This window comes from Syzygium oleosum, unplaced genomic scaffold (genome assembly GCF_021117445.2).
Source record: "Syzygium oleosum isolate NSW1041296 unplaced genomic scaffold, Sole_v2.1 Sole_v2.05, whole genome shotgun sequence".
Taxonomy (NCBI): Eukaryota; Viridiplantae; Streptophyta; class Magnoliopsida; order Myrtales; family Myrtaceae; genus Syzygium; species Syzygium oleosum.
Window position 1 is genome coordinate 14,511,946 of NW_026607489.1, and position 27,945 is coordinate 14,539,890.

Below are 27,945 nucleotides of genomic sequence, written 5' to 3' on the forward strand. Positions count from 1 at the left end.
TAATTAGAAAAGACGATGTAACCATTGTTGAAGGATAGGATGTTTACATAGATAATCTTGTGAAAATGCTCACCCGAAATGACACAAACCAGAAAAATAAGAAAAAATCGAATCAAAAGAGGCGTAAATTATTACCACATTGTCATAATCAGCTCCATAACAAACCGCGCAAGCACCTCCTTGTTTTCTCTTTTATCCAATTACATTGTTGCAGAGGGTTGAAAACAAAACATTCAAACTCCTGAATCGTTCTTCGCCTCCAGAATATTCCACTCAACAAGTCAGCAAAACGTTTCATGTACCTTCAGTGTTTCTTCTTTCCACTTTGTTGTTTCGTCCACGAGATAGTGGAAGTTCACTGCCGTTCTCTGCAAGACTTTACAGTTCTCCAACAAGTACGCCACCAGCTTCATCTCATCCCACGAGCAATTAAAGCCATTGAAAACAATGTCCCTGAGGTGCGGCAAGAAAGAACTAGGAACCTCCTCACATTCCCAAGCTTCCTAGTCGAATTCCTCATAGGACCTTAAAATGCTCTATCGGAGGCCACATAAATAAAACCGGAAAGAAGAAGAAATCGATAAGAGAATTCAAGCATAGGTATTCTAATTTCGTTGTGTTGGTGAAGAACCACTTACAAGTTACAGTGATAAATAGATGCAGCTGTGAGCAATCGAATGAACCTTGAATTCATTTCTTAAGGCAAAGTACAAGGCAATTGCATTGTGCAGGGATAGGCGATAAACTTAAGATGCATTGCACATATTTTTGGTACTCGAAGGAGTAAGGGAATTTCAAAGCAATGGTAAAAGCCAATCCAGTTTTACTCCTCAATCAATGGTTTGTAGAACAATCTGTAGGCCTCAAGAACTTCAAGATACCACATGGCCTCTCGATCTGGAAATGCAGAGAGATCAACCATCTTGTGAACCTGATGATTCGGTCAAAGCATGCATAGATCAATTTCTTCCCCCAAGAAGCAATGAAACTCCAAGTTCTCAAAATATCCCTAACAAAAGGATTGTCAACAGATGAACACAGATGATAGAGGAGAGTCTTTTTCCCCGAAAATTGGTCTATCATATCCATATCAGACAACTCTATAAAGTTTGTGATTTATTCTTAATTTACCAATACAATTAGATAATTTACTAGCGAGATAATGGAGTCCACACATGAAATGACTGAAACATTTGAAAAATTACCATTACCTATTAAATTATTAATCACGCATTAAATATCCAAGACTTCAGATCACGGTTTTTTAGAACTTTTATTAACATACCTTAATCATAGGGACCTCTCCTGCGTGCATACAATATGCTCCAACAACCATTACATACATTCCTGCACATTACGCCCGCATTAAGTGATAAAACCAAAGTCAAAAAATCAAAAATCAAAATCAAAACCGTGCTTCCTGGTATGTATAATTTTGCCAAGAAAAAAATAGAAAAACACAGGAGTCAAGCGTAGTTTAGCAGTTAACAGAAGCAGACTGCTAAAAGGCACCAGAGGCGAAGAGACAGGTGATCGATTGCCTGACCTGCTTTCCAAGGGCGGAGGCGAAACTCGCCAGGAAGAGAGAGCTGAACGACTCCAGTGCCGTCATCAATCAGCAACCGCTCTTCGTCACGCACCAAGACCAGAACGCCCTGCGTTGGAGTTGGTGTTTAAATTTAACAATCGTGCGTAATTGGAGCAAATGGGAACGGCGAGGTGAAAAGGAGAGATATGCAGGCGTACCTGTAACCAGGCTCGCTGAAAGAGGAGGCCACCAAGAGTGAAGGCATAGGGAGAAGAAGACGAGGAGGAGGAGCAGGATGATGTGGCTTCGATGGCCTCCTTCAACTGGAAACTCAGCAATTTCAGCGCCGCTAAGCTGTAATCCATATTTCTTCCCTCTCCAGAGCCTCTTTCTTTCCTTCTCTCACCAAAGTATATTGATTTTAAATACAATAAGGGGCGACAAAAACCTTCTTCTGAAAAGCCACAGGCCAACGGTATGCTGAAAAATCAAAGCATATTGCAAACAACGGTTAACATGTATCTATTTAAAAGAACAATTTGTGCATCATAAAATATGAAGAGACAACTCGATTTGGCACCGTGGGAGTACCAAAAACTTCTTGCAACATGGCAACTTTCAAGAAGCAATGCCTCTTTAAGTTCTATAGTCAAATACAGAAACGAATTGAGAATGGTAGACTAGTTGAAATATAACGACTGCAAGTTTTCTATCATATGTGCTCGCATGGGGTCCAGTGAAAACAGGCAGTTGAGGTTCACTAAGCAGATGCAAAAGTTACCATTTTAGACATTGAGGAAGAGCCTTTCCAGAATATAAGCCACTAGTTCAAATTGTATGATGGCAAGTGATATGGATGTAAATTTAAATCTGGCATCCAAGAACAACAAGCTTGAACAAAAAAAGAGCAAGCACAGATTATCTTTTATTCTGAAACGTCGCAAAAAAAAGTCTACGATGATGTATTGAGGCAATAAGTGGCAGACTAATATGTGCAGTTATCTTCACCCATCAAGCCACAGCACTTGTCTTGCAAAAGAAAAAATTGGTAAACCCTGCAACCACGTGAACCATGTTCGTGGATCTCCTCAAGGAAAGATGACAACAATAATGAAGCAGAGTCAACAGCCTAGTTTGCGAATGTAAGATTGCATAAATGGAAGATGTCCAAGAGTACTCAGATCTAATATGCCAGCTATCACAAATTACATATTGAAAACCTAATTTATGGCCAGGTCCCCAAAAGAACAGCGAAAAGAAGTTACGCATGTCAATGAGCACTTCATGCAAGCATTTGGAAGGGACGTAAGAAATGACCTTTTTGAAGGATCCGAATCTTCCCTCCAATTTATTCTGGTTACATTTAATCGATTAGGTCCACATGTACCAATCTCTTATAATGCACTTCCTCTACATTAGACTCTTTTTCCGCTCTTGTATGTTCCTAATGTACTGGAACAGGTTCTCTCATTACAATTAAATGCCTTATCATCATAAAATACCTAAGCATTTGAAGTTAGACCGTCTCGATTGAATAGACCTCCTAATTACGAAAATTCCATCTGAGATCGCCAGTCCATCAAATTTGCACAGCCATTTCAAGCCTTGATTTACTACCTAGCACAGCAACAGAGACGCGGCGGCTTGGAGACAGATATCTGTAAAAGCAAGCCTAACACATCACTCAGGCTCCCCACCCAACGCAATCCTAGACTCTCGAAACCCGGATCGAATCACACAAAACGAAGCAGAGACTTGGAAGTCCACACGGAGTAAGCGATTGACTCCGAAGTCAACTCAACTTGGCTGTACCGAAAATCCAAATGCAGAAGACCATCGCATCGCATCGCAGGATAGCGGCAAGATAACAAATACTCAGACAGAAATGTCGGCGTCGGAAGCCATTACTGTCGCGCGGCCGATTCCAACCGAAGAAGCAATCAAATCAACGTCCAAGCAAAACCGAGCCCCGGGAATCAACAGATGGAGTCAGAGGCCAAGCAGAAATCAGCGAATCCGCGAAGCTATCTATCGTTCGAATCTTAGAGTAAAAAGAAACCCAAAAAAAAAAAAAAATACAAGAGAAATGGCGCGCAGAAGCGAAAATGGACGGATTCAGATAGGCGGCGAAAGATGCTGACTACGGCGGGGGAGATGGCGTACCAGATACCGGCGGAGATGGTGGCGGCCGATGAGGCGGAGGAGGGTAGGGCCTTCACCACCCTTCAGCACCGCCGCGAGCTCCGCCTCTTCGGGAAAGGCTAAAGAAACCAGTAACTTTTATTGATGGAGGATTCTCAAAGCGATCGGTAACTTATATCTACATGACTGGTAACAAATTGCGCGGAATTCAATAATAAATCAAAACAACAAAATAAATGTTAGAGTAATTAAAAATTAAATTACGCTTTTATTTAATAATTTAAATTTTAAAAATAATAAATAGTGGTACCATAAAATCTCACGTGATATAAAAACATGACATTTTAAATTCAAATCTTTCTTTTGACCAAAAAAAATTTAAATTTTCGAGTTCTTATTTGCCTTTTTTATTACATATTACAAATATATTAAAGTAAGTCAAATATCGTTCGATATTTTTCACCTTTCAATTACACCGAAGAACTTCATAATATTAAGTCTTACAATTCCGTGCGATATTATAAACGAACATACAAAATCTTACCGCAAGAATTCCATTGGCTTCAAACACTAATCAAGTCGAAAAAGGCTCTCCCTCGAATTAGGCACCACCCATCCAAAATAGTACAAATACCTTAACCTAAATTAAAGATTTGAGTATCCAATACAATTTTGTTTCGATAAAAAAAATAATCTGGATTCGGGATTCGCAATTTCCCTTTTTTCTCCTCTGAAATTATGTTACGAAAACAATCTCTCGGCCAAAACGCAGCGTTCAATTTGATTCACAGTTTAGAAAAAAGCAAAAGGGAAGGGTGCTAATGAAATTTCCCCTGAAAACTGACGATTTCTTTCTCCGTCGCCGTCCACCGATCCCCACTACTCTGCAGTTTTGAAGCTTCGGTTCTGAGCTCTGTACAACACCACCGGAGCCTTTCAACTCTTGCTCCCTTTCCGTTCCTCGCCAGGTACTTTCGAGCTTCTCCTTCTTTTTCGATCCGCTCAACTTCATGAATTCCGCTTCTCAAACGGTTTCTTCGTCCATTTTCCGCTTGCGAAGAGCGCAATCGATTAGCTGTTTCGAGTCGGCTCTTTTCCCTTTGGGCTCCCCTCTTTCTTGAAATTTGGTGGTCGACTGATGATTACAGAAATCCCAGAAAAGTTGGGTTCTTTGTCTTGCCCTCCATTGCGATAGCTTTGCCCTTAATATACCCACGAAAGACGTGCTTAGTTAGGGGCAGGATTAGTTGGGGCGAAGTGAAAGCGCCAAGATTTCGCTGAGCCTGCATTCCCTGATTTGCAATGAGAAATTCCGTGACTTGCAATGAGAATCCCAGAAATTTGGGTTCTTTGTCTTGCCCTCCAGTGCGATGGCTTTGCCCGTAATATACCCACGAAAGATGTGCCTAGTTATGGGCAGGATTTGTTGGGGCGAAGTGAAAGTGCCGACATTTCATTGAACCTGCATTCCCTGATTTGCAATGAGAAATTCCATGGCTTTGTTGAATTTTCTTTGGCTAGATCGCTGGGAGCATGGGTTGTTGTTTTGTATATTTGCTAATGTGATAGGAAAATACCAGTATTCCACGAGATAGATACCACTGCATGCGGAGACTCTGTTTTGGCCTGCTAAATCTTCATACTTTTAGCTTGCCATCGCCCTCATCAAGAGTCTTCAACTGATTTATCTGAAGTTTGTCCACTCCTATTTGTACGCTTTTGTTCCCATCAGGTTCGTTAGTTTTCGCAATTGTCCTTTTCTTTACGTGGAAGAAGCATGACAGGTTGACTCTCCTCTTGCAAATTTTGACAATCTTTGGTCTTGTGGGCAGTATCATTATGCCCTTTGATTTCATAATCTGTGTCTTGTCTTTCTTCCCCACTTTTCTTTTGGTGTGTGGTTCATAAGAAGCATTATCGGGGTGGAAGTTCCATCCATCATGCAGCTAAATATCACTTACACTCATGTTAGGTGAATGAAGATAGACTGTTGCAATCTATCGCTTCTAGTGATTAAGTTTCTTTGTTATTCATGTTTGCTTAGCGGGGTAGTGTTACATATTTTCTGGTGGATATAAATATGCACCACATCTATGTTGTTATGCCTAGGAATATACATATACTTCCTTTTGTGCCAATGTGCACGTTGCAGTGAGAATTTACTTTTCTTCACAATCTCCATTTAGCAAAGATAAATTAGTGGATGTATGTTGAAATTATATTTGCCTAAGCAATTCAGTGAATACATGTTGAAAATTAATCTTGCCAGAAGTTGGGACGTTGAAACCATTGGGAAGCCCGAGTAGCTTCCAGGGCCTTTTTTTTCCAAGCCTACTAATCCACACTCAATTTGTCTCAATTTCTTAATTAAATAATAGTTTTCTGTTAAATCATTTCCACGTTAAGTAGTATCTCTGCGCTCTTTTTTCTCCCTTAACGTTGCATTTGTTTCGCAGAAAATGAATGATATGGAAAACATATTTTTAAAATGATCGCTTGCATCGCTCATGAAAAGAATGAACGAAAAATATTTTCATCGTCCAAGAAAATAATTAGAAATGAATTGTTGTCGATAATAAAAAAAATTCCATCGACTAAGTAATTCTAGCGATACAAGCGATTATTTTTTGGAAAATGTTTTCCAAATCATTCATTTTCTGCGGAACAAACGGAACCCAAGAAAGTAAACATTTTCGGAACCCCAAAGCTTTTCCTTTCTTATCAGCACAAATTTGTGGAGTTGGTATGTCATAAGAGCAACTTGCTTGATGCCTTTACTCCCCATCCCAGTTCAGAGTTTATGTACGAGCATACCACAGTTCACCATTATTACTAGTTGAGGAAAGAGATGGTTGTGTGATGAGAGAACTCTAGGATTTGGAAATTATAATCATATTGTATGAGACATCGTACTTGTATTCTCAGCATTGTGATTTTACCATTTTCTTTTTTATTGCTATAGATTATTTATGCAGATCTGTGCTAGGTTTAGGTAGATCTATAAATTGATCGTTCACTTAGTCTGCTTCGTGTTCCAATAATTGTCATCTGTCAATATCTCAAGTTGACAATTTTGGTCCCAAGAGAACAATTGCAAATCATTCTGTCGCGCAATGTAGAATTGTATTATGGGAGTTCTTCTTTTACATAGTTGTTTGCATCTGTGCAATAAGGTCTGAGATAATTTCCGTGCTAAAAAATCGGGACAATTACGGTAACAATTCATGTCTCAAGAACCAGATTCGTTAAGTTGCCTGCTGGTTCTGTTGGAAAATGAGGCAATTGACAGCTGACTGCGATGCAGAAACGACTTTGGCAAATGATGCAGAGACTCATGTACATGAGAATCCTATGCAGATGGCTTAAATGGGACTCCATTGATAGTTTGCTTCACAAATGCTCTTTTGATGAATGAAGCATATTGGCAATGTATGTGCCAACACCCACAAAAATCTATATGTAACATGAGCCTGGCGAACTGTGTAAAATAAAATGAAATTCAAAATTAGGCGTTGGCAAAGTGGTCATTGCCATTGACTGGGTAGCTATTGGTGTGGAGGAGGAAATCACTCAGGTCAAAAAGGCGATGGACATCGTAGATAAAGTTGCACTTGTGCTATCAGATCAGTCTGTTAATCTAAGGGCTTCAGTCGATGAGAGCAATTTGTAATCAACTTTGGATGGTGTCGATAGGGCGTAGTCATTGAAAAGGCAGCTTTACACGTGTTCTTAAAATTGTGCTGAACCGCTTTAGAATCCTTGGTGGTTAATAGTTCGTGTCCTTATCTTCTAGATGTCCTAATATGATGTAACCACTTCCCTTTTGAAGTAAACTATAAAGAGGAGAAGATTAGGATGTAAAAGCTCTCTCCCAATAATTCAAACACTCTTATCTTTATCCTTACTTTCCTGCAACATCTGGTACTTTTTCTGCACTTTAGGATTCTTCCATGCCCATTACTTTTCTGTAGGTGTTAATTCTTCCTTCAAGAACCCACAGCCAAATTCGGTTCCTTTCTTGGCCATGGATAGTCTACTGCAAGGAAGACGATGTGCTCTCCTTTGGCCTACGGAGAGAATTTTGAGTGAACAGTGTGACTAGCAAGGAATTAATAATTTAATTAGTCATCAAATTATATGTTAATATGATATGGGCTGCCATTCGAGCAGTCATGCCACTAATTGTTAAGCAGTTGTTTTCAAATAATAAGTTGTCTTCTTTTCCTTTTTTGCTACCATAGTTGACTGTCTTCAGGTGCTGCTTTTTAAGCCCTTCCATTGACATCCTGCAGCAAGTTATGGGAGGCAGAGGAGTAATTGGGGATAAATGGTCCATGAGGATACTCTGGTTATGCGCATTTGGAAGTGCAATAAGTATGTTTTTATTGACATTGTTTTCCCGATTCTCCGAAGAAATTGTCCTTGTAATGCACTCTAAAAACAATTAATATTGTGTTTGTGTGTGTGTGTTTGAGAGAATCCATGAGAGATTATATCTTTCAGTTATGTGCTCTTTACTTTCCTCTTCTTATTTTGATCCTTTCTTTGTTTCTTTCACTTAGGTCTGTATATGGTTGTTGTGGAGAGGCAAATGCAGAACAGGGATCGGATGTTGGCTGAAAGTCTAAACTCCACAGATTCTGGCTCAGGCAGCGGAGAGGAAGTTTAAGTGATAAACATGATATTGAAACCACCCCCCCAAAAAAATAAAAATAAATAAAAGGGAATATTTTCTTGATATTGTTTCCTGTTAAAACATTGGCAAGCTTTTTGGTACTTACATCTGATCGAGGTGATGTTCCTTTTTCTCTTTCCTCTTCGCCCTTTTTGGGCAGTTGGTAGGTTGTGACTCTGACCATAAAATGTAGTGACTGATATTCAGGATATAGTGTTCTCAATCGAGAGATCTTTTAATTTCAGGATTAGCTATGTACTGAACATAAGATTTGGCTGACATGCACCAGTTCATTCAACTCTCTACGCTCATATCAATAGAAAAGATCCCAAGGGTTTACTAAATTCCTATGCATGTACATATACAATTTCTACTATTTTTTAGCCCGCTTAGCTCAGAGGTTAGAGCATCACGTTTGTAATGTGATGGTCGTCAGTCTGATTACGATAGCCAGCCTTTTCCCGCCAAGGACGCGTGTGGAGCCATTAAAGCACTGTTCGATCAGATTCTGAGTAGATGTAACCGCGATACTTGTTGCAGCACCATACGAAACTAAATTCTCTTCCCAGTTTTCACATGATTAATTGCTCCTGTAAAAGGAGCGAACCGAGGCTCGCAAATCTGTAACGTTCACTTAAAAATTTAGATCAATTGGCTCGTTACTGACATTCCGCGTCCCACACTCTCGGTGCATGATGCATGATGTGCTTTCAATTGCGAGTAGCAGCAAGCAGTCTCACGAGATGTGGATTTGCACTTGACTCCACGAAAATTTCTTGGTTGGGTTACAACTACCCAATAGAAATTTCTCCTCTATGATCATGCACTCTTGATGACCCCAATTTCCGGGGGCATGCAACAGCAACTATATTTCATTAACTCGGGCACTAAAGATCTGCAAGGCGAGAAATTTCTCCTTCATTCGCTGTTAGATACAAGTTCATCTATAAATATACAAGCCTTTCATTTTAGCATGCAAGGCAAAAAAGTTCTGACAAAAATGGGATCAATAAAATTTGCTTTGATAAGTCTTCTCCTTCTTTCTTGCATAGGTTTCAGCTCTGCTCACAGAGTCATCCGGGATGCCAAAGCTGGTCAGAACCATCAAGATCCTCCCACCCAAAATGAAAATGGAAGAACATGGTTTTGGGGTGCTGGTGCCAGTTCAGTGTCTGCCTCTGGTAGTGGCTTTCGCATGGGTGGTGGCTTTGGTGGAGATGGAACTGGTTTTGGTGACTCTAGCAGTGATTTCGAGGCAGGTGAGGTTGAAAGTGCCAGTGGAAGTGGAATCTTTGGCAGCTCGGATGGACTAGGTGCAGCTAGCGCGCATGGTTTTGGAATGGATTCTGAGGATGTCTCCGGCGACCATAGTAGCAGCGATGCTGGAAGGGGAAGTGATATTCCTGCCATGAAAGCTAGTTATGGATATGGAAGTGGTAGTGGGACTGGTGGTAATGGGTTTGAGTATGGGCCTCAAAGTGGTAGTGGCTTTGGCTCTGGTTCTGGCGTAGGAATTGGGTATGGCTCAAGAGGCGGTAGTGGTGGATCAGGTTACCTGCCAAGATGTCTCCGGCGACCATAGTAGCAGCGATGCTGGAAGGGGAAGTGATATTCCTGCCATGAAAGCTAGTTATGGATATGGAAGCGGTAGTGGGACTGGTGGTAATGGGTTTGTGTATGGGTCTCAAAGTGGTAGTGGCTTTGACCCAGGTTCTGGCGTAGGAATTGGGTATGGCACAAGAGGCGGTAGTGGGGGATCAGGTTACCCGCCAAGGTGGGAAGTGGTGTGACCCGGTCTTGTACCTGTAGGTGGAGGTGTGCAAGGACAAGGACCACCGGTTCCTAGAACAGGTGTCGGGTCTGGCTCGAGAGGAAGAAATGTTGGAGAATCTGGGTCTGGCTCCAGGGTCGGTGAAGGTGGTGGCCATGTTCCAGGTGTACATGGACAGGTTCCGAGTTATGGAGCAGGAGGTGGAAAGGGATCTGGCAATGGTGGAGGTAATGGTCACGGTTGGGGAGGTGGCTATGGCTCTGGCTCTGGCTCTGGGTCAGGCTCAAGTGGTGGTGTCCATAATGGTTTTCCTCTCGGAATGCCGCTACCAGTGATGGGAGGTCCATTGCCACCATTTTGCGATTCACTTCCCATCAAAATGCAGAAGCAGAAGCAGAAGAAGCACATCATCGGATGGGTCACACTGAAGGATCAGAAGGCGATGCTGCTATGGAGGGAGCTCTCTCGAGTATTGGACGTTATGAACACAAGACAGATGGTTCCAATGGACTCTTTGATAGTGCTAGTGGGCCTGTGGCTTCCCAAGGTGTTGAGATTGATGATGAAGACCTTCGTGATCAGACGGAGCTTATTCACACCATTAATTAATAGCGTGCAAAGGAAGATCCGTCCATGTAGCTACTAATGTACCTCTCCAAAATAAGACCCTTCATCGGATGGTCATAAGAATGTTTTGGTTTCATCAAGTTCCACCAAAATGAATTCAAGGCCAATTTGCTTGCCATAAAAGAGCTAGAGATAATAAGATGAGCCTAGGGTTATTTTTTCCCGATCTTTTGTGTATGCTTGAAAGCATACGCTGCGAAAGACGGCAAACACTCGCAAAAATTTGCCAGTAGTTCTTTGATGTGGTCATTGCTGCTCTCAGAAAATGTTCTATCCTTCCTTATGACAAAAGGAGAACATCTTTAAGAAGCCATGTCAATTGAAACAAACTGATTCGTCATAAAATCGAGAGCCAGTAGGTCAATATGATATTGTACCAGACCCAAGTGGTAGATGGGTTTCAGGAGATTCCCTGAAACATTCAACTATCACCGAGTTTGTTGGAACTGAGAAGCCAACTACTCAGCAGGCTATGCCAGCTTGTAACATATGAGCATAACATCATCTCTCTAAACAAATGAGCTCAGAAGAACTACTATTTTCAGAAATTCTAAAGGACCCATGGCCATTTTGATCAGGTTGCACCACAACCGAAAGAAGGCAGGTTCTTGTTCCGTGAACTACTTTTTAAGACTCGTTATGCATACATAATTTATTTTATTTTATTCACATATAGACATGGAAAGACAACTTCGGGAACTTTTTAACAAAGCCGTTCGAAACTGTAAGGCCTGTATTATATCCGTGTCAGTATCTACTAGTTACACCAATTCTATTACATTTTAACTTTCTAACCTATCCCTCGTGGAAATTTTACAACCTACATTTCGCAACATATGCTGTTAAGATTGAACTCTGACATGGCATCCTCAAACGAGACATTACAAACAAAACTAGTCAAGCTCTTTGCTGCCCACCCCCATCACAGTCATGAAAACCTAAGTTATCATTCTCTTCTAGCTGGCATGGATGCGCATCTTGAAAAAGCACCTGTATTGAAGTTCGCAGTGGATGATGAAGACACAGACGCAGAAGGGCGAAGGAGAGGCGTGCCAACTCTACTCGAAGTCTCGTTAGCAACTGGAGGACTTATGATGATTGTAGGAGCTGCTTGTAACTCAATTTCCGTGCATGCATCAACTGGATTTGTGGGCTCATCAAACAACTGACGATCATCGTCTTCCTCCAGTGACATAACTGTGCTCGTGTCTGTATGTATTGTCGAATCATCTGCCAATATGCCAAGCCTTCTCTTCCTCCTAGCAGACTTCTTCCACCCGTGGATCGTTTCTCGTATTCTCTGCGGAATCAGGGCTGCCTTGTAGTTTGTTCCCATCTGTAAGGAAGAATCAATATCGGTAAAGGGCAAAACTATTTTTCACTAGTCATACATATCTCTAGATGATTAACTGTTCTTTTGGCAAGACTTTGTCGCTAAGTCAACATTTTAACATAGGATGTGGCAACAAAAGGCTTTGAACAGCTTAACATGTGAATAGATAAGAGAAAGGGCAACCATCTAGTTTTGTCAATTTTAAATGCTAACACAAGATGTGGTCGAAAACATTCTTGAAAACTTAAATTGCCATTTCAGTTATTTGGAGGGTGAACTGTCAACATTGTCACTGGATGATTACTTGATAGTTTAGCTAAAAGAATGAATTTTGCACTTCCCTCCATAAGTTGAGTTTACACTGAAAAGCGATTCTGCTACGCCTCAGTAACTTATTACATTTTGTACTCCAGAGCTCAGGAGAACAGCACTATACCTGAGTAACCAGAGCATACAGAGGCAATGTGCTATAGCTGCAGAGGAATTGCCCAGCAAACCTGTGATAATGCAACAGTCATGCAACAACTGAACAATATCTCCTCTTTAATGAATTGAATGTGTTTGATTTCGGGGAATCCATCCTTACCCCAGAATCAATCGTAAGTAGACAAGCAAATGGTTTTTAATGAAGCACGAGTCATATCCAAACTGCCACTGTAAAATTGAATAAAGAAATTCAGGAAACACAGATCATAGTGAGACCTAGCTCACATGAATGTAATAGTAATTGTTTATTTATAACTTGGTCGAAATGAAGTCCAATTGAACTCTGAACTGATGTGAAAAAGTGGTGAGAATTTCAAAATGAATGAACGAACTTCGCCACAATATTTTAAAGAACAGTGGAAGAGCAATTACCCAAAACCAGAAGAATGAAGCTAGTTCGAATGCATTCTGCAAAAAAGTCACGCAAGCAGAAAATGGAGGCACATCAGCTTCAATTAATCATATCAAGAATTTAAAGCTTTTCTGAAAATAAATAAATAAATGAAAGCTGCTCTCCCATATCCTAGAAATGATTCTAACCTGAAAAAGAACGAAATGGATCAAGGACAAAAGTAGCTCAGGCTTCTTAAACCAGAAAAGGTCATCACGAGGCCTCAGTTTAGTTCCCGAGAAGAATTTAGAAATTCCAGCATTTTCCAATGATAAGGTTGCGATGACATGCTGTAGTTTTGTGCCCACCAGAAGAACAAGCTACGCAAAAAAATGCACCACATGGCAATGACTTGAAGTTAGAGAATGGAGACAAAGGGTTTTCTCACAAGTTCAACTGATTATAACGGACAGCACTAGCTACAATCCATGAATCTACTTATCGACTAAAAAGTTCAAAGGATGAACCTATAATCAATCCAGTACACAATATTAGTAAATGAACTAACCAATTTCCACCTAAATTTATGTCCACCTAATTGATCAAAGATGAAGCAGGTAACCTAGAAAACTTACCGTAATAGGAATAATGGCTATCCAAAAATAGAGATTGGACCCTGCGGAGTTGTAAGATGCAACTGTGAGTGAATCCATCAGGAAAGACAAGTCTATGCATTGATGAGCAACCAATTTCAAACTGAGATCCCAAAAGTAACTGAAGCTCTCCCTTCATTCAGGAAACATGGATTACCTTTAATGTTAAACAGCATGAAAGCAACTACAAATCCCCATAGAGGACCACTGCAAGAGATATAAGAGATATTAGTTTCCCAAGTTCCTATAAAATTAATGGTATTACATGTCGATATATAATAGTTCCAAGGGCCAGGCAATCTTGCAAACAGGTACTCTCCAGAAATTCAGTTCTAAAGTCTATAATTTTCCATCTGCAAACAAGGACATAAAGTCTTTCCACTTAGAAAGTAAGATATATAAGCTCTAATCATTCATAAAATGTTTGCGATGGTACTTATTGATCATCCTAAACATGTTGGGTACCTATTCAGGAGAAGAGGAATTATATTACTGAGGAAGGATTGGATTAGATAAATAGACGATGAATTAGAAATTTGGTATTGCCAAAGTCAACTCCACGGAAATTTGGTATTGCCAGAGTTATCTCCAGGCACTTCCTTAGTCGATATAGCCACAAGGTTAATGAAGAAAGCTGATTTCACTAAGAAGATTGCAAATTCAGTAAAAATTGGCGATGGAATTAACAGGAATATCCCAGAGAACATCTCACCTCACACCAACTATCCGTTGGAATTCTTCCTCCATAGAGCGAATCATATAGCTGTGGAAATCGTACTTTGGTGTAAGGTGGTGATTCTGCCAAAAATTAAGATAGAATGAGGAGTAAAAATCTAAAAGGGACATCGACTCTTTCTAACACATCAAGAATTCTATAGCATTATATTACTCTACTTAGACAATAACTTGATCTGGGGATCATCATAATTATAGAAATACTATATTAGAAAATGGAGGAAGATAATGAAAGCGGAAAAATGATTTGAAGGAATAAAAAAGGGCAAGACAAACAGTATGAAAATTATTGTTTCTTTTAAAGAAGCTAGTATGCTCGTTTTGTCGTGATCTTATAGGAAATGATCTTACAATCTCTAATCTAAGGTACTCTTTCAGCCAAGTATCACTGTTTTTTCCTTTTCTTTTTCCAATTAGCTATTACCAATTGCAATGTATGTATAAACTCTTTGTGAAGTTAACAACTGTCAGAACATAATTTGGTATGGTGACAAAGAGTCATTTACAACTTCCCCTTCTACATGAAGTTCCATTCTTGTAAACAGGCCTTGTTATTGAAATCATCCTACAACACAGCTAAGCAGATGATTTAGAAAGTTGTTCGCAACAAAAATAGTGTTAGAATAAGCTTCATGAAGACGGTACGACCAACCCTTTATGCTACCAACAGGTAAACAGGGAAATCAGCTTGAACTGAAAGAAAGCCAGAGGCTCTCAAGGAAATATCAAAATGCTATGACTTAAATGGATCATACATATACTTTTCCACTTCTCATATTTCTCCTATTGCCTAAACTAATTCCTGTTGTACAGCATATACATCTTCTCATCATAAGGTAAAATCTTCCCTTCACATTGTACAGAGATAAGCAATTCTAAGCCAGTCAAAATATTGATTTAATTAAAAAAATCTGAAATTTTATTCAGGATAATATTTCAGAGTTCCATACCATGATGAAGCCTTTACGTAAAGTTAAGTAGTCATCACGAACCACTGAATGCCCAAACTGACGGAAAAAACAAGTCTGCAAATTCAAATGAATACAGAAGTAAGTGAAAGAATTCCCACTTCCATAAGCTGTCTCAAGATTAAACTGGCACATAAAACAAGTCTACAACAACACGTGTGCATGCGTGTGTGCGCGAGGTACAGAGAGAGAGAGAGATTAAATCAGCAGAATGAGTATGTTTCACAAAAACAGTGCACCAAATGCAACAAGTTCCAGCCCAATGCTGTTCTTGGTGCTTCATATCTTTTCTTATTCGATCTGACAGAATTTTATTTCTTGTGAATGATCCCCTATATAGGTTGTTTCCCCCTTACTTTGAAATTTTTTGCGCGATGATGAGGAGGAGGAGGAAGATGATGCAAGAACATGAAGTAGTATACATACCACCCAGATCAAAAAGCTGTTCTTGGCCAAAGGATTTGCTGTATGAATCTTGACAAAAGTAGATTGTCTCCGTAATATCGACTCTCTTGTGATTTCTGCTAGGAGAAGAGGTGGTCAATTTGCATGGATCTCATAAAGTAATAATGATCAAAACAGCTAACTTAAAAGAAAATTGTAGACATTAGAGCTCTATGAAATGCGTTGAATCAAAATCTTTCATCAGCTAAGTAACGACATGACTGACTATGGTAGCATTACAACTACATGAGATCCAGGATGAGACCTTTATAGGCTTAAGTGTATCCTTTCTTTCTTCTCTATGTGATTTCAAAGCTTACAAACATGCTATTCTCCATCATCAGAATACCAAAGTTCGTCTTGTTCATCACAAATATTATAGCACAATCCCAAGTGCACATTCTCCAATGCTAATTCGAGGGTTCTTTAAAGCCTAAAGCCCTCTATCTATAAGCCCCTTCTCATCATCAAAACTAGTTTCAAACACGAAAACATTTGCAGCTCACCATCACTGAGAATAAAGAAGAAGCTAGATGCTTGTGAGAGATAAGCCGACAAAGATGAGAAAGTTGATTGTACAGTGTAATAATCAGTTCAGAACTAACCAGTTAACACGTCATGCCGATCCACATGAGCTTCATCTTCCCATATCCTCCAACTGTGAATCTGCCCAAGTCAACATGTGGAAAAAGCATAACAGCTACTTCAAAATACATTCTTTCATATGGCCAAAAGAAAAACTTCCATGTTCATGCCTCATATTCCGCATTTTTAATTAATAACAATGCTCCGGCCGAAAGACGGATGGAGCGACATGCAGTATAAGAAATATGAAGTGTCAATACTAGATCTCTTTAGCATCCAAGCTTTATATTTTTTGGATCGATCTTAAAAGAGCTGAGCGTTTATGGCTGATTTTTCCTCCAACATGATCAGAGTTTACAAAATCCTGTTATCTTATACCAAGTGTGGGTCAAAGTTCATTGAGTGTATCCACTGGTAGGTGGTGTTGCGGTCTAAAATCTCTTTACAGCAGCAGTCTAGCCTGAAGAACATGGCTTTCGTGTGTAACAGAGAATTAGTAGTGAATTCGCTGCTGTTCTGAACGGTTTCTCACCTTCACTATTGCTAGCAACATTGTCAAGCAGCTGTAAGATATATGTGTTACTGCCATGACAAATATGAAGCGGTGCAACTGCTCAAGACCTTCATATGACACAAATGGCTCACGACCCTAAAAAAACAGATCAAACCAAAGCAAGAGATCAGTTACTTCCATTGCCAAAATAATTCAATTGGAAAAGTTGAAGTTTCCTTAGTTTATGTGAGATTATCACATGTTCAAAAGCAATGACTGATGAGATTTAAACTAGAAATTCTTGATAAACCACATGCCTCTTTGCAGGAATTCTGACTCAAGGTATTCAACGTTCTCCTGAATGAGTGATTCAGGAAATGTTCCGCTAACATCTTACGTTCCTTGGAACCATTGTTCTCTTTATCTTCATCAATCTGAGACCTGGTGCATGGAGCAAAAGCACGATCATAAAACTTCGACGGGATGCAAATATTAGCTATCATGCTTGAGGTGGCCGTCAGAAGGAGAGAGATAAATCCAAGCAGCATCAGCTCTGTCACGAAATTTGAGAAGCGAAGATCGGAGATCACAGTAATCAATCATCAGTAATGCAGAAAGAAGCTTATTATCAAGATCTTTTTTTGCTGAATTTAATATCAAGACCAAGTAAGAATAACGGATGAATACCTTCTTTCATTTTCTCAACAGCTTCAAGCAACGGTTTCCGATTAGTTTTACGCAACCACTGTAACAGCATACAGAAAAAATTTCATCAGCTACTTTGGGCTAATAAATTAATTTTAAGAATGAAATGGAAACATCAGAAGATAGACTTGTCAGCTGAAACGGTCTTCCTGATAATGAATATCCCAATGTAGCCTTTGTGTTTCATAAACTTGCGTTGTACAATCTATCCCAGAAGAAAAAGGAAAAATACAGAAACTTGCATTGTAGGTAAAAATAACATGACCGTGAGACCAAAGTCAAATTCAAAATGCAAATGATACTTGCATATTTTTTACTTGCTAATGGACAAGCTTCTATGATTTTGACACGAGCCTTAGTTCAATCTAGCTTCAATCTAATAAATACCTAAACTATGTTTGCAGTCAAATCACTAAGAAACCTTCATTAACTAGAACCTCGCAGCAAGAACAGGGAAACTCACACCCCAGGAAGTTTTACCAACCTGCAGACATCTGGCTGAATATGGGTTTCTCTAGATTAGCCCAAAAAAAGAAAGAAAGAAAAGTTGCACATCCATCCCAAGTGATCTCTTAAAAGAGTGAGGTTATATACATTTTATTCACATATTCAGACAGGGCGAATGTAGAGGAATGTTGATCATAATATTTTAAGGGCCCATGGCAATCCCAGGGCTAAAGTAGATCCTCGCAGTCATATCACTAAGGGACTTTAATCATAACTCTTTACCAATGGCATTTTGATCAAAATCAAAAGAAACATGCCAAATATACAGGGCTACAAATGGTTTAAAGTCATGCTTTTGAAAAAAAACTGCAATTTAATATATGATGGGAAATTTGGCAAAATGGTACCCAAATGATTTTTCTCTTTTGCCACAGATACCTGAATGAAAAACTAAATAATTTTTACATCGTCGCGAGGAACTTTCTAGACATAGATTATGATCAGGCTGCCCATTCACGAATTAGAAATGGCTTACTAGATTGACAACAGAATGGAAGTGTTCATTAAACGAATTAGGAGCAAATATTTATCCCATAAAATTAAACTATTATCACATATTAGCAGGTAAACAAGAGAAAATTTAAGCTTTATGACTGATAAATGATGATCGACATTTGTGATTCATGCATGAATGCAGATCTATCATCTAACATCGTGGCCTCAAAACAGTGCAGAGAAGCATATGTTTGGGAAACTCTACGTATCTCTTGGAGAATCTCAAGATGATTTCTGAATGATACTTACTGTACTTAACCGGTGAATCGCGCGCTCCACGGCCAACGAAACCACGACGAAAATTGTCAATACGGTAGCAACGGACCATGTTGGTGTCAGGCCCAGAGATCGAACTTCTTGTGTATTATCTGACATACTGAAGATTGCTAATCGTGGTGCGCAGATTTAAGCTTATGAATTAGCCCAGATACCTGTCAACCATCAATTCCAGCAAATTCTCCAAATAGGTACAGCCAAAACTTTGCTTTTGATGCGCATCAAAAAGCATCCACGACATGGAGCTCAGTCGCAGGATTTGTCTCACCAGGCACAGCCACACTAAACTGTGATTTCTCAAGCAAATTGTCCCAATAGAACCTGCAATCTCCAAGGAAGGTTCTTTAAGATGAATCTTGAGGCTCGTGATGACCCACAGAGTAAGCAGAACCCTTCAAGGTCACGAAACAGAAAAAGAAGAGAAATTTAGTACCGCATTGTCCCGAGATGGCGCGTTTTCTTCCAGAAAATCAAAACTTTGCTAGTCACTGAGAAGGCAACTTCAAAAGCTAAAATGAGCTCACTTTCTTTGCTAGTGACTGCAGGTTGACCCAGACGCTCCTCTGATGTCTAATGCTTTTCGCGCTTGCAGCTTCTTAAGAGATCTTCCAGTCACTCAGGCTTATCGCTCTCCAAAGTAGAGGCAAATCTCCGAATCAGGAAGGAAAAACAAGCACGCTCCAATTCTGAAAAAAAGATAGAAACTTTCTGCACTTGACCCTTCTCTCTCTTCTCTCTCTCTCTCTCAACTTAAAGGTGGGAACTTTCCCGTTCAAGAGCACATTCCAATCTGGTGAACCGGCGGCTGCGGAATGTCACAGACGAATCAAAAACATCTAGCGTTTTCGAACCCAGAACACCTCCAAGATTTCAGAAAAACGGGATTAAAACGCTCGAGGTGAGCCCGTTTGCGAATCGCCAGAGATGCAGAGAAGAAGCAGAAGAAGAACGAGAAAGCGCGTTTCGTTGTTTCACCAAATGCTAAGATTACAGTTGGCACATTGCATGGAGGGTACCCTGTTTTTTCTTTTTTTTTCCGTTCTTCGGAAAATACTGCAGCTCGCTGTCGCTGCGAAATGAACGTAAGAAGGAGGAGGAGAAGAAAGAAGAAAACGACAAAGGTTGAGAGAGGTTTCTTGAGTGAATCTCTGGGGGGTGGCCTACCATGAAAAGGTGGGAGAGAGGAGGTTCTGACGTCCAGTCCCAGTCCCAGTCCCCCAACAGTGCTGGGTTTGCTTTTTGTATGGGGAGATTCTGCAGATGAACACGTACTGCCTCCACCAGATGATCTGCTATGCAGGAGTAGAAGTCTCTCCTCCCTTCCATCTCTCTCTCTCTCTGTCGTTTTCTCGAAGAAATGAAAAGAAAATTCAATTCAAGAAAGTCACAGGATAGTTCCCAGAAAGGAATCCCAAAAGTTTGTGTTATCCTGTGGATCCCCTTGACACCCTGCCCATACAATTTTTCACCGTTGGATTGAAATTCAACAATCTCGGCCGCTTGAAGGATCTCGACCCGGAAAGTTGTGATTTTTTTGGTTTTCGATCCAACGATCAAAAGTTTAAGAGGTGCGGTATCTCTTAAAGATCGAAAGAAAACAAAATGAGTTGTAAAAACGATGATTTAAGAGATTAAGGGATAATGACAAGGAAAAAACTCCAAAAAATTTATCAGCCTCGTGCATTTGGATGTTAAAACTTTTATTTTATTTATGTCATGAAACTTTCGCTTCGATACACTATATGGGTTTTTTCTTGTATTGATGGAAAGATTGAATTGGACCAAAAATTACAAATTTTAGGATTTGTATCCACGAATTGAAGGTTTTAAGGCTTGCTGTGTAGTTGTCTCGAACTTATAGCATAATATATACAAAATTTAATGAGTATATGAATAAGCATATCATATTCGAATATTTGATTAGTCAATTCAACACTATTTTACGAAACATTTTCAGAAATTTATTAATATCAATAGAAGTTTGTCATGCATTTATGAGAATGTTCTCTCTTCGTAAATTGAAGAGCCATGAGAAGAAGGAAGTATCGCAAAACCCAATTCATCGAAAAGAGATGTTTGAGCAAAATTGAAAGAGCAATGTTTACCACCTAAAGAGTTTTTAAGGCCATAGCATGTTAAAAATGAGAAAATTTCGAATAAGGATATGAAGTATCATCAATTTCTCTAATAGGAAAAATAAGACCCCGAGCTTATTGGCCGGCCAAAATTTCGCCAGCTAATGAGAATGTGCATTAGCTGGCTAATGAAGATTTGGCTTACCGGTAAGCTCGAGGCATTTTTTGAGACTAAGTTGGCCACTTCATGTCTTTATTAGAAATAAGGTCTATTTTGAACCCTCTTTTAGAGAAAACAATAATATCGCAAATCCTTATTTGAAATTTTTCTAAATATAAAATTCTAACGGAATTGAAAAGGACAGTGTTCTTTTGATAAAAAGAAATTGTTAGATAAATTCATCTTATCTAGATGCAGCACATAGCATTAGTAAAATTACATAAATATCAGAACCATTTTTAAGTATATCACGAGATTAGAGCCGTTTGAAGAGATTTTCTCGTGGTGCGATGACCATGTGATGAAGCACCTCGAGGTTCAAGCATTTACAAAATGAATGAAAAACTTGTTACCCTTTTTTCTATACAAAGTGTCGTTACTCTTTCGAACTGCGAGCAAACCTCATTTTCTTTTGGATTAATATCACGAAAAATTTCAAACTGGTACATCTGTAATAAATTTATCAAAAACTATTTTTTTGACCACAAAAAATTCAAAACTGGTACACTTATGACAATTTTATCCCAAATTATTTTTTTACTACAAAAAATTCCACACCGGTATAACTATGACAATTTTACCCCGAAATAATTTTTTGATCACAAAAACCCCCAAACTGGTACAGTTGTGACAAATTTATCCTCCATTATTTTTCATTAAATTTTACTGTCAAATTGTTAAGTTTGATGACACGTGGTAGTTGACGGGGATACCAGTTTGAGGTTTTACCCCTATATTTGTCACAAGTTTACCAATTTATGATTTTTTGTGATATTAATCCAATTTAACGGATATCAACAGATGGTACCATCTGTTGATATCCGTTAAATTGGATTAATATCACAAAAAATCATAAATTGGTAAACTTGTAAGGTTTTACTGGTCAAAAAATTAGTTTTGGGTAAAATTGTCACAGGTGTACCGATTTGGGATTTTTGGAGGTCAAAAAATTAGTTTAGGGTAAAATTATCACATGTGTACCAGTGTGGGGTTTTTGGTGGTCAAAAAAATAATTCGGGGTAAAGTTGTCACATATGTACCAGTTTGGAGTTTTTTGTAATAAAAAAATTAGTTTGGGATAAAATTGTCACAGGTGTACCAGTTTTGGGTTTTTCGTGATATTAACCCTTTTCTTTTTCGTACGAATGACTTAAGTGTACCAATTTAGGATTTTTTTGTGGTAAAAAAATTTGTTTGGGTAAATTTATTACAAGTATATCAATTTGAGGTTTTCCGTGGTATTAACCAAAAATAAAAGCGAAACCCGAATTTATATGGATCTTAATAAGAACACAGATGCATCATTAGTAATGATTCCTTACCATGAAATCGCGATCTTAGCACGCCCTGTGTTTTGCGATTAGAGTTTACTAATCAGTAATTACCAAGAATTCAACTCCCCTCCCGTCAATTCTGGCTTTGCTGTTTTGCCTTTTGCGACACCTGAGGAATGTTGGGCCCACCCCTTCCTGACCCTTTGGCAATTGCCATTTGGCTTGGCCACAGTTTTTTGCTTTAGCACGAACTTTTCTATTTCTTTCAAACTTTGTCATTATTTAAATCCCGCTTGATAGATGGAAAATCAATGACTTGCAAAATACTTTTTCTAATCACGATCGATTGTGTCGCTTATAAAAATGAGTGAACGAAAAATATATTCATCATTCACGAAAATACCTAGACATGAATTACTGTCGACAAAGTAACGGATTATTCAAAGTAATATAAGCATTCGGTTGTTAAAAAATATTTTCAAAATCATTCATTTTTCTCAAATTAAATGAAGGCTAGTATATCAAGAATTTGGTGCATAATATTAAATGTAAATCTCAGATAACACCGGTACTTTTGACCTACTTGGAGACTTTCGGGACCATGACGTCGGAATAATTCAACGGTCACATGTTTTGAGGTGCCACTCAGATTTATTTAGTATTTAATGTCTAGACCATAGCACCGCTTGAACTTAATAATTAATTTTCCTAGTGTGGTGTAGCTTGACTCTTTTTCATGTGACGTGACGTTGCAAATTTATTTATTCGACTAAGTCTGGACATAAAAAAAATTAACATGTGGGACAGACCATGTGCTTAGCACATTAATCTACCAGCAAAACTTCTTGTGAACATAAATCTAACGAAGAAAAGACGTTGTGTTGGTATAAAAGCGTAATATTTTATTGACTTTGATCAGTTCCGTCCAAAAAAAAATTTTGTTCAATCTTCAGGAACTCCGAGAAAATAAACAGAAGAAAAAAAAAATGAACAAAATTCAGAGTAAAAAAAAAAAAATGCCACTCAGCTTGCATGACGCATGCGCTTGTGTGTGCACCAGACCACCACCACATGCAATGCAGAAACAACATTAAAATTTAATTTAACCTCAGGCCTAATTTGGTAATTAGTCCGTAATTGGGAAAAAAACGAGAGAGAGAGAGAGAGAATTTACGGAGTCCGTCCTAGATTTGCAAACGAGAGCAAAGAAGACTTACTCCCTTCGACATTCAAATAACGGGTTTATGACTGATTTGGGCAATTTTCCGAATGAACCTGATATACCAAGATTTCTCGAAATAATTAAATTTCCGTGAAATCAAACCTTTTTTTATTTACCGAAAGGAAAATGACACAAATGGTCAACGAACTTTGGTTAGATGTATAACGTGATCCATGAACTTTTAATTTGACAACATCGAAGTTCAAGAACTACATTAAATATATACCAAAAATTTATGAATCATATTAAATAAATTAAAAATTCATAGATCACATTGTATATCTAGTCAAAATTCAAGGACCATTTATATCTTCACTTCAAAGTATAGCGATTGATGTGCTTGTCATTTTCAACGCTTGGTCCTCCACTAATCCAAGATCTTCTAGAAAAGACATATGGATGCACCTTTGTTTCCTACTTGCTCGTCATGATAAAAAGAGGGACATAAACACTTTAGCTCAATCAACGTTGCGAGTCCCTTACGGCAACACAGGCAACGTTGGTATTGGAATCTATCGTGCGCACTGCGATATCGTCCATTAATCTCGGAATCAATTTGTCTCGATCGTGTCATTTGGTCTAATAAGCAGACATCGCCACAGGAGACCAGCAGCTGCGCAACCGATTGTGGAAATTTCTGTAGACCTATGAGAGGGCGTATGGACTACCGAATTCGAGTTGCCGCGTTCGGTGCGCGATCGGATTTGCCACGTCGGATAATGGCGAGCGAGCCGGCGCCCGCCGATGCTTTTATTGGTGAATTTTGGGGGGCAGCTGATCTAATGCGTCTATCGATCCATTGATCTATTGATTTGTTTCGACATTGTAGCCAAAATCTCGTGTTTGGTGCTCCTTTACGCTAATCCATTGGCAAATGATCTGCGCTTTCATCTTTTCAGCTTTATTATAAAAAGCATATTTATGAAAACAAATCAAAAGAAGGGCAAAAACTTCCTAAAACCCCAAACTATACCCATTATAATATATTTAATTTAATTTTTTTTATGACACAAAAAATCTCAAATTTATACCTGTGTTGTATATTTATCCTATGTCAATATTACGTCAATAAGTACCATTAAAATTTGCCTTCATGGACGGTGGAAGGCAAATTGCATTGACAATGGTGACTACGTGACTTAAATGAAACAAAAACAGTATCATTTAGCTAAAGAATTATAACCTCGATAAAGGGTAAATGTGTTATGTTAGATACAAGTTTTGAGTTTTTGATATCGCAAGAAAAAGTTTAGGTAAATGTGTCACAGTGGTTATAGTTTAGGGTTTTTTACGTTGCAAAAAAAATTAGGGTAAATATGTCTTATTAGACATAGTTCGAGATTTTTGATGATTCTTTTCAAGAAAAAAAGATATAACACACGTTTAACTCAATCAACTGTTGCGGAGTCTAATACGGCGACACAGACGAGGTATGGAATCTCTCGTCCAACTCTCCACGTTGTCATCAATGCCGCGATCAAATTAGTCTTTGATCGTGTCCGATGGGAGTGCAATGCGTGCGAGGCTGGTCAAATTAGGACGACACCCTTCTTCGGTCTAAAGAGCACGCACCGCGACCGAAGACCGGCTTACTGTAGGAGTCACTGTAGACCTATGTGAATGCGCATCGACCGTCGAATTTCGAGTCGCTGTGATTAGTGCACGATCGAATTTTACCACATCGGATGCTCCCACGGGAGTCGGAGCCCGTCTCGCGCATTTTCCTTCGAATTTTTACCGGGACATCGAATCCTATGCGTCTATCGATCCATTCAAAAGCTCCCGCGCGGTAATCAAGTAACTGGGACTCCCAATTTTTTTTGTTCTTTTTTTTTGCAGTTTTGTCAATTTTGACGATTCCTCCTCCACCATCCAGAAGGGACTACTACTGTAGTGGGTCGTCTTCAAAATTGACCATCAATGGGACCTTGGCATGTCCTTCAACTGACTTCATTTGAACCCCGAGATGTAAAACACATAAATATTTGCTGAAAGTGAGGGAAGAAAAACTATATCCTCCGAGAAAGGGGAGTAGAGCGCACGGGTACCGACACGTAAAAATAAGGAATGCAGTCTGGCAGCCCGCCACACTAGTGAACAGGCACAGACGATCCCTGTTGGTTAGAAACAATCCCTGATTTGGTGAGATCGTCTTTAAAATGCTATGCATTTATAGATTCTTTCAAAAGGCTCCAATATGGTAATCAAGTAACCGGGACTCTAATTTCTTCTATTCTTTGTTGCAGTTTTGTCAATTTTGGCGATTCCCCTCGGTCTCATGCATCTGATTGCGCCACCATCGAGAAGGGATTACTGTAATGGATCGTCTTCAAACTTGACCATCAGAGCCCTGAATCTTTCTCGTTCCACGAAACGATTGTTGGTCCACTCAATCCCCATCGAGGACTTGTTGTCGGTACTCTCTATTCTCTCGTTTCTTATGACATTCTTATTAAAAGAAATTACAAAAAAAATCCTAAACTTATTGTAATTGTGCCAATTTAGTCATAAACCTTTCAATTTGATCAATTTAGTCTTAAACTTTTTAAAAATTTATCAATTCATTCTATCCGGCTAATTTTGATAAGAAATTTCCGACGTGGACGTCAGACGTCCTACGTAGTGCCGCCAGCGCTGACGTCAACAATTTTTGTAATTCTATGATTTTTTTTATTTTCTTTATTTCTTTTTATTTTTTGTTTTGCGAGGCTCGACCTGCCGTCCCTAAGTGAGGGTCCAGCTTCGCCGGATCTGGCGATTGTCGAGCCTTGCTGCCATGGGTGAGGCCTGACCTCGCTAGATCCAATGAGGTCGTGCCTTGCCCAACCCCCGGCGAGGCTCGAGCACTTGCCAAAGGCTGTGAGGACGGCCCTCGTGGCCTGTAGGAGGAGGAGGATTCAAAGCCCCACCTTCCTTGCACTATCATCTCTATCTTCTCTCTCTCTGCTCTCTTTCGATTCCTCGACTTGATTGATTGAAATAACGGATTTCTAAAAGCGTCGTTTTTTTTTCCTCGATCGAAAGAGCCCTCACCCATGGCCGGCGAGGCTTGATCCTTGCTAGATCCTGCAAGGGTGAGCCTTGCCTAGCTGCTAGCAAAATCGTTGAAAGCCACGAGGGCCGCCCCCACGACCTCACCAAATTTGGTGAGGTCAGGCCTTGCCCAGCTGCTTGCAAGGCCGACCTCAAGGGTCATCGGCGACCTTGCCGGCGACAATGAAAAAGTAGAATAAAAAGAAAAAGAAGAGAAAATGATTATAAAAATTGTCTACTTTAGCGCTGGCAGTGCCACGTAGAAAGAATAGCGTCCATGTCGATAATTTCCTATCAAAATTGATTAGATAGACTGAATTGTCAAATTGTTAAAATGTTTATTACTAATTTGACTACATTGAAAAGTATATAATCAAATTAATACAATTGTAATAGATTTACGAATTTTTTTTGGTAATTTTCCCCTTGTTAAAAGATAGTATTTCCAAGAAAGCCGCCATGCATTGTTACCACAAATGATTGAACCGTGCACGATTCAAAGATGGGGTCCAAACGTTTCTTTTGTCTGATAGAGCTCCTGTCATTGGGAACAAAGCTCTTTTTTCTTTTTTGGTTTTCCTAGAATTGGTGGACGTGGTTTCTTATCGTCTTTTTTATGGAACGAATCGTGTTCGAGTGGACCAATCCTAGACGAGGGAGATTTTGATGAATCTAGTCTGCAATTTTGCCTTTTGAAGCAGGCTCTCCGGAAGATTCTGCGTCCCATGCAGGAATACTGTTCTTGACATTATCCAAAAACAGAAGATTTGCTCATGCCAAAACCGAACTCGTATGATTCCCATGACAGTCGATCGGGGTTGAAATCAGCTTTTGCCATTGCTGCGACGTCAGATTGTGCAATTTGAAGCTTAGATCACGCGGTTGAGGAGAACGCTGAAACTTTTGATGCCCTCGACTCGAGGAAAGATTAGGCACACACTCTTTGACCACCAAGAAGAAGTCCTCGAGTATAATAAACTGCGATTTGGAAAATGCTGTAAGGAAGATATGACCATTCACGCTATAAGAAGAGCAAGAGGGTGATGCAGGAAAAGCCAAATTACATATAAATTAACTGGCAATGAATCTGTCAATTCACGTGTGAACTTCCTCTTCATTTGGCGTATGAGGTTGTCAATTAGATGACAGGCTAACAGCTACTCGTCCTAGCCCAATCTCCAAAGTCAGTGTGCTAAAAAAGGGCATGAATACGAAAATCCCATTCACAAAAACGAATAACATCTACGAAAACAAGGCTCACACACAAATCATCAAACATGGATCCCAAACTGTTATTGGGTGACGAGTGAATGAGATTTTGTAAGACTGGGACCTGGAAAGATATGAATTCAGGATTTCCAGCTTTG

General features: G+C 39.3%; 4 protein-coding genes across 11 annotated transcripts; 2 read left to right on the forward strand and 2 right to left on the reverse strand.

The window, feature by feature from the left end:
- Positions 1-3,801, reverse strand: LOC115663253 (uncharacterized). 4 transcript variants are annotated; one of them, XR_008816690.1, is made up of 5 exons: positions 1,747-1,952; positions 1,547-1,655; positions 1,286-1,347; positions 639-931; positions 1-536 (listed from the first exon to the last, which is right to left on the reverse strand). XR_008816690.1 is itself a non-coding variant. In XM_030585282.2 (5 exons), exons 2-5 carry the CDS (start codon positions 1,891-1,893, stop codon positions 824-826), a joined length of 426 nt encoding a protein of 141 aa, XP_030441142.2. In that variant the 5' UTR covers positions 1,894-1,940; positions 3,692-3,801; the 3' UTR covers positions 1-823. The 4 variants fall into 4 exon arrangements, 3 of the variants coding, with proteins under 3 accessions (XP_030441142.2, XP_056167887.1, XP_056167886.1); XM_030585282.2 differs by adding an exon at positions 3,692-3,801 and having other exon boundaries at positions 1-931; positions 1,747-1,940; XM_056311912.1 differs by lacking the exon at positions 639-931.
- A 687-nt stretch (positions 3,802-4,488) lies between these two features.
- On the forward strand, positions 4,489-8,589 carry LOC115663283 (uncharacterized). Of its 2 annotated transcripts, none has more exons than XM_030585312.2 (3): positions 4,489-4,638; positions 7,963-8,044; positions 8,233-8,589. In XM_030585312.2, the coding sequence occupies exons 2-3, from the start codon at positions 7,969-7,971 to the stop codon at positions 8,337-8,339; spliced, it is 183 nt and encodes a 60-aa protein (XP_030441172.1). In that variant the 5' UTR covers positions 4,489-4,638; positions 7,963-7,968; the 3' UTR covers positions 8,340-8,589. The 2 variants fall into 2 exon arrangements, with proteins under 2 accessions (XP_030441172.1, XP_030441166.1); XM_030585306.2 differs by having other exon boundaries at positions 4,506-4,638; positions 7,912-8,044.
- Positions 8,590-9,069: 480 nt separating this feature from the next.
- On the forward strand, positions 9,070-10,998 carry LOC130138183 (cell wall protein IFF6-like). 2 transcript variants are annotated; one of them, XM_056311436.1, is made up of 2 exons: positions 9,070-9,895; positions 10,107-10,998. In XM_056311436.1, exons 1-2 carry the CDS (start codon positions 9,178-9,180, stop codon positions 10,133-10,135), a joined length of 747 nt encoding a protein of 248 aa, XP_056167411.1. In that variant the 5' UTR covers positions 9,070-9,177; the 3' UTR covers positions 10,136-10,998. The 2 variants fall into 2 exon arrangements, with proteins under 2 accessions (XP_056167411.1, XP_056167412.1); XM_056311437.1 differs by having other exon boundaries at positions 9,070-9,283; positions 9,398-10,998.
- A 445-nt stretch (positions 10,999-11,443) lies between these two features.
- On the reverse strand, positions 11,444-19,815 carry LOC115663230 (MLO-like protein 11). 3 transcript variants are annotated; one of them, XM_056311435.1, is made up of 16 exons: positions 19,279-19,815; positions 18,728-19,075; positions 17,459-17,516; positions 17,089-17,324; positions 16,811-16,927; positions 16,299-16,359; positions 15,676-15,770; positions 15,232-15,306; positions 14,259-14,344; positions 13,704-13,753; positions 13,529-13,569; positions 13,103-13,273; positions 12,935-12,970; positions 12,663-12,730; positions 12,513-12,573; positions 11,444-12,079 (listed from the first exon to the last, which is right to left on the reverse strand). In XM_056311435.1, exons 2-16 carry the CDS (start codon positions 18,851-18,853, stop codon positions 11,690-11,692), a joined length of 1,671 nt encoding a protein of 556 aa, XP_056167410.1. In that variant the 5' UTR covers positions 18,854-19,075; positions 19,279-19,815; the 3' UTR covers positions 11,444-11,689. The 3 variants fall into 3 exon arrangements, with proteins under 3 accessions (XP_056167410.1, XP_056167409.1, XP_030441111.2); XM_056311434.1 differs by having other exon boundaries at positions 18,728-19,146; XM_030585251.2 differs by having other exon boundaries at positions 19,188-19,815.
- Positions 19,816-27,945: the final 8,130 nt, after the last annotated feature.